This window comes from Thalassophryne amazonica, chromosome 23 (assembly GCF_902500255.1).
Source record: "Thalassophryne amazonica chromosome 23, fThaAma1.1, whole genome shotgun sequence".
Classification (NCBI taxonomy): domain Eukaryota; kingdom Metazoa; phylum Chordata; class Actinopteri; order Batrachoidiformes; family Batrachoididae; genus Thalassophryne; species Thalassophryne amazonica.
In genome coordinates, this window is record NC_047125.1 from 8,203,748 (window position 1) to 8,217,159 (window position 13,412).

The 13,412-nt window shown below is 41.0% G+C and overlaps 1 protein-coding gene across 1 annotated transcript in view; it reads right to left on the reverse strand.

Annotated features, from left to right (window-relative positions):
- zanl (zonadhesin, like) overlaps positions 1 to 13,412 on the reverse strand; it is a 222,749-nt gene that overhangs the window by 186,759 nt on the left and 22,578 nt on the right. Inside the window, 7 exon segments of the mRNA XM_034165014.1 lie at positions 449 to 693; positions 1,575 to 1,716; positions 1,817 to 2,010; positions 2,204 to 2,342; positions 2,506 to 2,699; positions 2,798 to 2,939; positions 4,899 to 5,034. Coding sequence (XP_034020905.1) covers positions 449 to 693; positions 1,575 to 1,716; positions 1,817 to 2,010; positions 2,204 to 2,342; positions 2,506 to 2,699; positions 2,798 to 2,939; positions 4,899 to 5,034 — 1,192 coding nt within the window.

Consider the following 13,412-nt stretch of genomic DNA (forward strand, 5'->3'; position numbering starts at 1 on the left):
ACAGAATTAATAATCAGATAAACTTGAAGATTCACTGGAACAGATTCAAAAGAATTATGAAAAAGAATAAACAGTAAATCAAAATTAGCACCATAGCTTGATCAACTTTGCAGATAAAATAGATCCTTTAAATGAGTCACAATACATGTTTTTCATGTCATAAAGTTTGTAAATTGGATGACCATAAGTCACATCTTCAGTTTTCAATTCAAATCCACTGCGTTTGTGTGCAGAGACAAAATTACAAATACTGTTTCACTGCTCAAATACTTTTGGACCTGACTGCATGGACCTTAAGAGGAAATCAGAGTTGTGGTTTCAACGTGGTCCTATGTCCCAAAAACTGAATAGATTATCTCTGTTATCAGACCATGGCTGTCAGTGGGCGTGGCTTCCCTGTCATTAGACATATGAGTGTGTTTTGGTGCGTCCTTCCCTCTTCTCTCACCTGCACAGTTCCGCCTTTGAGGATGGAGATCTTTACCATCTGCACATGAACATGTACAGCCTTCACATAGGAGATGGAGGGGTTGTTATATCGGTTCTCATTGTCAGCGTGGACCTCAAAATATGGCAGAGTTGTATCGTTGCAGACTTCAGACATCACATAACTGCAGTTGCCCATGAAGTCATATTTGCGTTTGTCAAAGGTGGTGTAGTGAGGATCTCCAGATGCAATGCAAGTGGATGTACCTGAGGACATCATACAAATAACTTTTAATATCGTTTACCTTTCATTTGTTCAACCCCTTGACCTAAGGCTAAAAGGTGACACTACAAGTATGTCTTGAGTGTTTCATTTCACTATGTTGTGCTGGTGTTGAGCGACACCATTACAAAATACTGATTGTTCAAATACTTATGGACCTGAGTGTCTGCCCTCCATGGTATCCGCTGACCCTTTACCTTCACCAGTCAAACTGCCAACATTCAAAGTTCTGATTGTCACTAATGTCCTTCTAACTTGCTTTCTCACCCAGTGCTCCATGTATAGGTTTGTAAAATATACACTAAATACCCTTCCTGACCCAAGCTACCTCATTGATCCTGGTTTGGGACTGGCACTCAGAATGCACTGGCAGTGAGTGTGGCCTTCCTGGTGGGCGGGGGGTGGGTGTCTCTCTCTGGAGCTTGGCGCGTCTGTGGCCTTCCATGCCTCAGACTCGCCCTCATGGTCTGTGTGGCCTGTCTCTCTCCCTCCGGCTCCTCGGTTGCCCCTGCCACTCTTAGGCCTCATCTCATGCCTTCCCTGGGTCGGGGGACTACCCTGCAGGGTGGCTCATCCTTCTCCGGCCACCTGGCTCCCTAGATCCCTGTTGGTTGGTTCTCCCCCTGGGCTGCCGGTGCTCCCCTGGGAACACCCGCCGCCTCCCAGTCTTGTGGTTGCCCTGACACCTACCTTGGGTCCGGTGGGGCGGGTTGTGCTGCCCGCTCAGTGCACCGTGCCTCTCCCTTCCACCGGCCGCGTGGGGTTCGGCCTGCACTTCACGAGCTTAGTACTTGCACGTACATTATATTGGGTTTTAAGTAGCACATTATAGGATTCATATAGGTTCGGGGTCAGGTGTCAATACCTTTAGGATAGCAGCCTGGAACTCCGTTCACCTCACGGCATTCTTCAGTGGAGTCACAGGAATTATCGACACATTCCAAAGTGTAGTTTCCTGCACAGCGACACATCTTAGAGCACCCATCTCCAAACACAACCTCACCCGGCTGGAAAAGACACATCCAACAAAACATCAGCCTTGTGTACTTCAGGTACGAGAACACACTGACAGATGAACTGCTGGGAATGTCAGCAGTGACCTCTGACCTCATAATAGTTATTGTGGTCGTCCAGACAACCGCATTTGTCCAGCGGGACACAGCGCCGTCCCTTGAAGACAAAACCTGGTTTGCAAAAGCAACCAGAGATACAGGAGCCAGTACAGTTGGACGACGGTTCCATGCAGGTGGGGATGCAAGCTGGACCACATTCTATATATTCAGCATCAGGAGGACATGGATCTGTGCAGGAGACAGACATCAAACAGGAACAAAAATATCAAAGTAAACTGAAACACGTCTACATTCAGGCTGTGATTCACTTTACATTCAGAAACACATGAATTCAGGTTTGTCAAAACCACAGAACGAGACAGATGCTGCAAAGATGAAGTTTGGCTCTGACTTTTTGGGTAGTTTGTGAGAGTAAACTTACTGGTGGGATAGCAGCCCAGCTCTCCTCCCTGGACTTTACATTCATGCAGAGGGGGACATTCAGAGGACACGCAGGTGACAGAGGGAGCATCACACTTACACTTCTGTTTACAGTCGTCCAGATAAAACTCCTCTCCATGCTGACAGAGACACACAACATTTTACTGTGTTAGTGTTCAAATGAATGAAGAGCTGTTTCTGATCTCCATCATTGATTGACTGATTGACACAGAGTGAAAAGCAGCTGATCAATGAAGCAGCTGCTCCTGTTTTTCATTCTGAAAGAGCTCGAAGACACTTTACCTCATAATACAGCCCGTTGTGTTTGCAGCCACAAGAATTCTTACTGACGCACTTGTTGCCACTCAGTACAAATCCAGGATCACACACACAGCCCTCAGAGCAGAACCCACTGCAGCCAGAAGGTTTCCCAGCACAGGTTTCCTGGCAGGGGTCTGCACAAGGCTGATAGTGGCTGTTGGGAGGACAGTTCAGAGCTGGACAAAGACACACAAAGTCAGGTTTGACAAAGAACTGCTGAGATCAGATCAAATATGACGTCACTCTTTCATCCACTCATTCATCCGACACTCACGGCAGAAGGTTTGGTTCCTCCAGAGTCCCACAGTGACTCCACGGTCCTGGCATTCGTTGACATAAGCTTCAATGGCTTCACACAAAATGCGCGCGGCTCCATCCAGCTCACACAGATCAAACACACAATCCCTGAAGTAGTTCTGACGCCATCGATTGGGAGATACAAGAACAGTCAGTTCAGAACCAACAGGCTAACATGCAGGCCATTCGATGACCAAAACATTAGCCTCAGTAAAATATGAGCATGTATTTGCTACAAACACTTCACACATATATAGCACCCCTTAAGCATATGTACAGCATTTTGTCATTGCCTTTCATTGCTGTGCTGATGATACTCAATTGTACATGCCAATAACTGCTGGTAATCTCATTTCTATAAAAACACTTCAGGAATGCCTTGAATCAGGGAGAGGCTGGATGTCTAGTACCTTTCTACTCTTAAACTCTGATAAGACTGAAATGATGGTTCTTGGTCCAAGATATCAGCATCAATTTGACCAGCTAGCGCTTGACTTGGGTTCGTGTGTCATACATCATACGGATAAAGTGAGGAACCTTGGGGTGAGTTTTGATCCTGCGTTGCCCTTTGGCCTCCATATTTGGGATATTAAGAGAAGTGTCTTCTTCCATCTGCGAAATATAGTGAGGATTTGTTCCATCCTGTCTATGGCTGATGCTGAGACCCTGATCCACGCTTTTGTTTCTTCCAGTTTGGATTATTGCAATACTTTCAGGGTTACCGCAGTCCAGCATTCGGGGTCATCAACTGGTTCAGAATACTGCTGTCAGACTTTTGACACAAAGCAGAAAGTTTGACCACATTACACCTATTCTGGTATTTCTTTATTGGAGTCCTGTCTCTGTCAGATCAGATTTCAAGGTTCTGTTATTAGCCTATATATTGTTCATGGACTGGCACCGACTTACTTAGCTGATTTAATTAAACCCTATGTACCGGCCCGGGCTTTGCATTCACAGGATGCAGGACTGCTCTGTGTTCCAAGGGTGAACAAAAAGTCTGTGGGTCAGAGAGCTTTCTCATACCGTGCCCCTGTCTTGTAGAATGGTCTCCCGGCCTCAATAAGACACTCAGATTCTGTGGAGACTTTTAAGAACAGACTAAAGACACATCTTTTTACTCTTTTTACTTTGGTGCTGGCATCTTTTTTAATTCTTTTAATTTTTTACTTTTTTATTGTGCTTTTTTGAACTTTTAATTGTGGTTTTTGATCTTTTAATTTTATTTTACATTGTCCTTGAACTGTTTTGTGTGAGGCATCTTGAGGCAACGCTGTCATGAATTGGCACATTATAAATTGAATAAATTGAAATTGACATACAGCGTACAAAGTGTATATCATACTATAAACATGAGTACAAACATCAGGTGCTCATCATACTTGTGTGTGCTAAAAATTAATGATGCTCAGCAGAGCATGGTGGGAAGTGCTGTTCCGACATTTATTTTTAGCATACACAATCACCATGAACACCAGTTATGTGCGTGCCTGATTGTAATGGCATATGAGGCAACCTCAAACACACAAACCTGTGTATACACACACATATAACCCTCCTACAGACACATCTCTCCTTCCATCCTTCCTGTCCACAATTTCTAAATACTAAAACAGAAGTACTTGTACTTTTATGTCTATTTAAACGTTAGTTCCTGACATTTACTAGCCAAAGGTTTTTGATTTGTCAAGATCAACGCAAATATAAATCATGGGATTTGGACAAGTCCAAATACTTATGGACCTGGTGTATAGCAAAGCCAACAGAAATGTCTCAACATTCCACAGAACAATAACTCCAAAGGAAAGACATCAGTAACGCCAGCAAACAGATACCTGTATGCTAGTATTTGTAATTCTTCATATTTTATTCCTGTGCCTTGTGCACTTAAGATATATATTTTTTCTTCTTTCGTAAATGTTGCATTGTGAACATCTGAGGACATTCCCATTTAGTTTTTTCCAGGTTTGAGACAAACCCTAAATAAACAGATAATGCAAAAATATTGACTCTGTAGACATGTAGCAGCAAAAAGAAATGACCTGTAAGTTACAAACAGATGACTCGTCGTCACTTACATTGGGGTTGACTTTAGGGTGACAAACAGCGAAGGGTCCATTTTTATCGAGCAGGATTCCACAGTATCCAGAGCTTTCATACAGATCCTGATCTTCATAACTGCATTCGGGGACGGTGGTGTTTGGCTTATTACAGCTGTCAACACACACAGAGGGTTAGGAAAGCTCAGTTATTACAGCCACCAAGGATGGTGTGTGTATGAGGTTTGTGTGTCTGCTGGTTTGTTAGCAGTACACCTGAAAAACTAATGAACTGATTTTCTACAAATGACTGTCTCAAACTGAAAAAGAAGCTCATCCCCTTCACTGCCCATATTTCATCTCTGCCTCCTCCAAACCTGAGGCCCATTTTACCAAGTCTCATACATTTGGGGAAAAAAAAAAAAAATCAATTTTGTGGGTCATATGAGGGTAATTTTGATCAATAAACCACAAAAAACATAAAAACATGCGCAAACACTTCCTGCTCCTGCAAAATGATGTGCATGCTGATTTACTAATGGTACACATGGATCACCCCAAGGTCACCATAAATTACTTTTGTTGAAGGATCACCCAAGTACACCCTTATGGTGAATATCAATGAATTGGTCAACTGGTTCTTGAGATATCACGCTAACAATGGTGGCAATGACAATATCTTGAATATCTCACCGTGACCTTGAAATCGAATCCAAGGTCACTGTAATCAACTGGTGTTGGAGGTTCACCCAAGTGCATCCTTATGCTAACTATGAATGAAACTGGTCAACTGGTTCTTGAGATATTATGCTAACAAGCAGAAACGGATGGACATGGCCTGTATTTCATACCGAGGGGGATAAAAATGTGATTATTATGAACCATGTCATAGTTCTGTAGTGCATGGAACAAAAAGAAAACCACAATCAAAGTCCTATTAATTAATTTAGTACTGAATTTTCATCCATTGGAGTAATTTTTGATCCTGCGTTGTCCTTTGATCTCCACATTAGAGACATTACAAGGACTGCCTTCTTCCATTTGCGAAATATAGCGAGGATTCGTCCTATTCTGTCTATGGCAGATGCTGAGACTTTGATTCATGCGTTTGTCTCTTCTAGATTGGACTCTTGTAATGCTTTATTCTCTGGATTACCGCAGTCCAGGATCAGGGGTCTTCAATTGGTTCAGAATGCTGCTGCCAGACTTTTGACACGGAGCAGAAAGTTTGACCACATTACGCCAATCTTGGCGTCCCTGCACTGGCTTCCTGTTTCTGCAAGATCGGATTTTAAAGTACTGATTTTAGTTTATAAAATTGTTCATGGACTTGCACCTCCCTATCTGGCTACCTTGATAAGCCCCTATGTACCAGCTCGGGCCCTGCGTTCTCAGGGTGCAGGACTTCTGTGTGTTCCCAGGGTGAATAAAAAGTCTGCCGGTCACAGAGCTTTTTCCTATCGTGCCCCAGCTCTGTGGAACGATCTGCCGGCACACATTCGGCAGTCGGACACTGTGGAGACCTTTAAATCACGTTTAAAGACTCATTTATTTTCCCTGTTTTATCATTAGTGTTATGATGTGTTTTTAATCTTCTATTCTTTTACTGCTGTCTTTCTTTTATGGTTGTTTTTATTGTGTTTTAAATTTTTAATTGTTTTTTATGTTGTGAAGCGCCTTGAGACGATTTTGTCGTGAATTGGCGCTATATAAATTAATAAATTTGAATTTGAATTTGAATCCATTCTCTGTACATTCCACCGGCAGAATGCAACATAATTATCCACCAGTTTACTTAAATACTGTCAATAATTAGATGTCTGAAATAGCATTTTTTTTTTTTTTTTTTTTATTGCCAGCGCATGAACAGGCTCAGTTATGTGTCAGCAAAAAGTGCAGGGTCCATAGAGAACCAACAAATGCAGTGCACTGAACCCATCAGCTTTTAGGACGAAAGGATGCCGAACACCCACTGTCATGTGTATAATTATTTTTAGTAAATCACCTTGAAAACATTCTCCAACCGAACAGGCAAAAGTTTAGAAACCCTGCACAATTTAGCTCTTATAATATGGGGTCTTAGGAAATCAGGCTTATGATTTTGTAATATAATTCCAACTATGTGACTATGATTGACAAATTTAATCAAAAAACTGAAGTAACCCTTTGAACCTTAAGCCTTCTGTGGATGTTTGTTTGGTAGGCTCAAATTTCACTGCATCTGCACAATCAGGACTACAGTAAAAGTACAGGTAAGTCTTACATGGGCCTAGAGTCTATTTTGCAAATGAGAGTCTGTGACTTGGAGGGGATTCCGGTCTGATGTAGGTTACTTCCACAGCCAAGGCTGGTTCCCATTTACAGCTGGAGGGACTGAGACAATCCAGATGAAGAGTCTGGTCCAAGGACAACAGATAGTGTGACCAGGAACTAAACCCAGGTCTACATATTGGTAGCCCTCTCAAAAAACAGAAAACTCAAAAATATTTTTGTGCGAAATAATAAACCAAAAACCAAGAAAACAAAAGTACAATATATATATATATATATATATATATATATATATATATATATATATATATATAATTTATAGATACATTTTTCTCGCTGCCCACCGGGGTTACAAATACACTCTGGCTTGTAAAGGTTATGACAGAATACAGTTTGAACGGTTTACTTTATTATGTGACCACAACACCCCAAATACTAATTAAGTGATGAAGTACAATTCACCTACTTTGTGCTCAGATTAACAGCAATCTAGAGTTGGACACAGTACATACTGGTGCATTGGCCTTAATTTATACTGTGCATCATGCGCATAACAAATCTCATAAACACATCAAGGATTTTGGCCAATATTTTGTTTTCTCTGGAACATGTATACTGTCAATCTGGTTTCTTTTGTTCTTTTACATGTAAAAATGCCTGTTCATTCATCAATGTTATCTACAGCCCCTGGCAATAATTATGGAATCACCAGCCTCGGAGGATGTTCATTCAGTTGTTTAATTTTGTAGAAAAAAAAGCAGATCACAGACATGACACAAAACTAAAGTCATTTCAAATGGCAACTTTCTGGCTTTAAGAAACACTATAAGAAATCAAGAAAAAAAAATTGTGGCAGTCAGTAACGGTTACTTTTTTAGACCAAGCAGAGGGAAAAAATATGGACTCACTCAATTCTGAGGAATAAATTATGGAATCACCCTGTAAATTTTCATCCCCAAAACTAACACCTGCATCAAATCAGATCTGCTCATTAGTCTGCATCTAAAAAGGAGTGATCACACCTTGGAGAGCTGTTGCACTAAGTGGACTGACATGAATAGTGTTGCCACAGTTACTTTGAAAAAGTAATACAATTACTGATTACTCCTTGAAAAAGTAACTTAGTTACTTTACTGATTACTCAATTGTAAAAGTAACTAAGTTAGATTACTAGTTACTTTTTTAGTTACTTTCCCCAGCTGTCGACAACAACCCTCTGCCACCTCAACATGACAATGATACCTGTTTTGCCAAAACTCACTTTACAGTCACCCTTTCTTGACTTCAATGAAAATAAATACTTGTTTTATAAAAAGTAAAATAAAGACCTCTTTCTTGACCTCATATTTAACTGTTGACAGCACTGTAACAGTAAAACTTGCAATTTCTAACCTACACTGTTTATGAATGTAACTATTAAATTCATTCTAACATTATTCTAACATTTAAATTCTCTCTAAACATTTTACTTGTCAAAATTATTATTATTTTAAGTAGTATTAGTAGTTGTAGTTAAAAAAAGGCTTCAAAACTGGACCTTTAATCTCGGGGTGTTGTGGGTGGGCACATCCCTGCCCCACGCCCCATTCCATCTGGATTCGCCCCTGCTTTGGCGTTTGAGCACAAAGAATGCATAACATTTATTTATGCAGAAAACATGACCAGATTTACAGGTAAGAAAGTTTTATTGCGTTTTCACATCATGTGGTCCTCAGAAAGAGAGTTTAGGTGCATTTGAGTGGAAAATAGTGTTAGTTGTTGATGCATCACGGAGGATCAGCTGTTTTTCGCAGCAGATACGGAGCGGCTCGGAGAAAAAAAGCATGAAAATGTCTTTGTAAGGCTCAGTGCAGGTGTGCTGTTGTCACTGCGCTTTAAGAGGTGAGGATGAGTCGAGCTGCTGCCAAAAAAAACGTGGATGAAAAGCTCAGTCGAACCCCAACCCCCTGCCCACAGACCAGGTTTAATGCTGCTATCGACCCACAATGCAAAAATAATAGTAACGCACAGTGACTTGGAGAAGTAACTTTAATCTGATTATTGATATGGAAAGATTAACGCATTAGATTACTCATTATTAAAAAAAACTGGTCAGATTAGAGTAACGCGTTACCGGCATCACTGGACATGAATCATGGCTCCAACACGAGAGATGTCAATTGAAACAAAGGAGAGGATTATCAAACTCTTAAAAGAGGGTAAATCATCACGCAATGTTGCAAAAAATGTTGGTTGTTCACAGTCAGCTGTGTCTAAACTCTGGACCAAATACAAACAACATGGGAAGGTTGTTAAAGGCAAACATACTGGTAGACCAAGGAAGACATCAAAGCGTCAAGACAGAAAACTTAAAGCAATATGTCTCAAAAATCGAAAATGCACAACAAAACAAATGAGGAACGAATGGGAGGAAACTAGAGTCAACGTCTGTGACCGAACTGTAAGAAACCGCCTAAAGGAAATGGGATTTACATACAGAAAAGCTAAACGAAAGCCATCATTAACACCTAAACAGAAAAAAACAAGGTTACAGTGGGCTAAGGAAAAGCAATCGTGGACTGTGGATGACTGAATAAAAGTCATATTCAGTGATGAATGTCGAATCTGCATTGGGCAAGGTGATGATGCTGGAACTTTTGTTTGGTGCCGTTCCAATGAGATTTATAAAGATGACTGCCTGAAGAGAACATGTAAATTTCCACAGTCATTGATGATATGGGGCTGCATGTCAGCAGTGGCGGGCACAGATAACCAAAAAATTAACTTCGATAACAGATAATCAGATAACTGAAAAGTTATCTTTGATAAAGATAAACCGATAAACCACCCAAAAATGTATTGGAAGTTACAGATAACCGATAAATTCCAGTGTTGTCTCTGGTACATTTGAGTTTTAACACCACGATAGCTTTTGGAAGCGACAAAAGACTCAAACGAGTCAGCATTTCTATGTTTGAACATGCTGCCCCCTGCTGGAAGCTACATGGCTACAGCACTGAAGCACCCTAAGAGCAGTCACAAAGCCAACTCTATCAATCACAATGCTCCAGTCAGGCGACGATCTTGAAAAATAAAGGTATCCTGACTTATGGTTTTGTGTGAATACTGATAGAATAACTCCAATAATGTTAATTCTGTCATTTGTACAAAGTTAAAATATAACATATATCTTTTAATGTTGAATAATGCACCAATTCTGAGGTTCTGTAACACACACAGACAGATCGCAAAGGATTCTGGGTAAAATGTGCCTGCTAAACACTGATTGGTTCAGTCATTCATTATGTAAACCAACACGTTAATGTGACGTGTGTCGTGTGTTGGTGTTTACAGATAATTGAGATAAATGTGCTTTGTAAAATATTCCATTTTTTTTTTTTTGTAAAAACAGGCATTTTTACGGAGCCCTGGAAGTGTCATCTCAAAATGTTTTACATGTGGAGAGAATGTGCGCACGTTTTATTATGTTGTAAAACGTGCACTCAATATTGTTGACACATAAATGTTGGCTTTACACTGTGCGAGAGAATTTTTTGGACTGAGTTTCAGGTTAATTGCGCGTCCTGTATAGTGTAGTGTACATGGAGTAACAAGCTGCGTTTAACATCTGACGACCACCTCCTGATCACTGATCATATGATCGAATGAAAATCAAACCTCTTTGATATTATTCTGGTCAGCCGTCATGACGGTATCCTGCTGCTGCAGAGCTACAAGTGTCCAACCGCTCGCACTGTGCCTGTGCAAACACCGCAGAGCTGTCTTGTAATGTTTTTGTTGTTGTTGTTTTTAAACTTAATTTGTAAAAAACAAAAAAAAAAAATACTGCCATGAACACCACTGGCCAGTAGATGGCAGTAGAGGCCTTGAAATCTTTCCAAAACAAAATCCCAGATAATCCGTCTGCTACATTTAAGATGCGTGGAATTTAACAAACACAAATACAACAACGTCTATAAACCCAGATAATATATTCACGAGAGTTTTAGGCACTAGAGTTTAATGCTGCTGTCCGTGGAGCCTGAACAGAGTGTCTGAAATGCATTTGTCCTGTTGTGAACACCCTGTTCTACCCATAATGCACTGCTGGGCTCAGCATGTGCTCACAAAACCTTAAAAATTAGCACATTATTTTAAAACTAAAACATATATCTGATATTTTTACTTTATAAAACTTCAGACATTACAGTAATTTTAAATAACTTGTCCAAAATTGGTTTTGTTAAAATTTGAACCATAAGTTAAAAATGTATGCCTCTGGATGACTTGGGTGATATTCCCAGCGTATCAGTATGGTGTTAAAGGAAATGTGTGTGTGTGTGTGTGTGTGTGTGTGTGTGTGTGTGTGTGTGTGTGTGTGTGTGTGTGTGTGTGTGTGTGTGTGTGTGTGTGTGTGTGTGTGTGTGTGTGTGTGTGTGTGTGTGTGTGTGTGTGTGTGTGTGTGTTTCTCCCTCCTTTGCCTGCAGAGGTGGACTGGTTTTTCCTGGAATTATCTCTCTACTGTTTGCAGAGGGTAGAACTATATACATCTGTTAGAAAACATTTACCAGGTAGGTCTCAACAGATTTTAAATTTTAAAAATGTTTGCTGTTGTTAAGCTGGGTTTACTGCGTTATCGATCTAAAAGTTATCGGAGGACAATTCATCGGAAGACAGTTAGTCCGATAATGGTTTTTAAAGTTATCTAAAAAGATAATCCGATAACAAAAACATTATCTTCGATAATTATCTGTTATCGGATTATCAGAAGTGTGCCCACCACTGCATGTCAGGTAAAGGCACTGGGGAGATGGCTGTCATTACATCATCAATAAATGCACAGGTTTACATTGATATTTTGGACACTTTTCTTATCCCATCAATTCAAAGGATCATTTTTCAAGATGATAATGCATCTTGCCATAGAGCAAAAACTGTGAAAACATTCCTTACAAAAAGACACATAGGGTCAATGTCATGGCCTGCAAATAGTCCGGATCTTAATCCAATTGAAAATCTTTGGTGGAAGTTGAAGAAAATGGTCCATGACAAGGCTCCAACCTGCAAAGCTGATCTGGCAACAGCAATCGGACAAAGTTGGAGCCAGATTGATGAAGAGTACTGTTTGTCACTCATTAAGTCCATGCCTCAGAGACTGCAAGCTGTTATAAAAGCCAGAGGTGGTGCAACAAAATACTAGTGATGTGTTGGAGCGTTCTTTTGTTTTTCATGATTCCATAATTTATTCCTCAGAATTGAGTGATTCCATATTTTTTCCCTCTGCTTGGTCTAAAAAAGTAACCGTTACTGACTGCCACAATTTTTTTCCTGATTTCTTATAGTGTTTCTTAAAGCCAGAAAGTTGCCATTTGAAATTACTTTAGTTTTGTGTCATGTCTGTGATCTGCTTTTTTTCTACAAAATTAAACAACTGAATGAACATCCTCCGAGGCCGGTGATAATTTTTGCCAGGGGTTGTAGTCTGCCTGGAAAGGCCACTAGTTTTTTGTTTTCTTTACACAAAGGTGTGTGTGTGTGTTGGAGGGGATCTTTTTTTGTGCTTGCCATGTTGTTAAAATCTATATACATTAAGGGCTATGTCTGTCTGTCCAGGATAAACTCCCAAACTATAATATGTAGCCCTAAAAACTATATCTATTCTGAAACCACATGGCACAGGGAACAAACTGGTATCATTGTTGTGAAAGTGTAGGAACACGGACCCACAACAGGGGGCGCAAATGAACGGACAATGGAGGAGTCGAATAACACTGCTTCCACCTGCGCGGCGAGAGCCTCCACCCTGCGGTTCAGGAGGACGTTCTGCTCGGTCATGAAATCCAACCGAGTCGTGAAAGCGGTGAGGATCCGCTGCAACTCACCGATTACCCCTCCCGCGGACGCCTGCGCGTCCTGTTCTTCCATTGGCCGTTCAACAGCCGGTTGACGCCCCTCGGGATCCATGACGCTGGCCGAGATATCCTGTTGTGAAAGTGTAGGAACACGGACCCACAACAGGGGGCGCAAATGAACGGACAATGGAGGAGTCGAATAACACTGCTTTTACTGTTGTGAAACAGGCACAACAAATACAACCGGTTACAATATCGAAATGGAGTCCAATTACAACGGTGTCGTGTGGGCAGGCTCGACGATAGGAGACGTCTGTCCAAGTCGAACCGGAACCAACCCGATTTCCTCTGCCACCAAACCCCGGGAATACTGGAGCCGCCAAGTCCCGAATTCTCAGGTGGCCACTGCCTCCGCTCGTCGGATCCGGTACTGCTGGCAAGAAACAGAAAC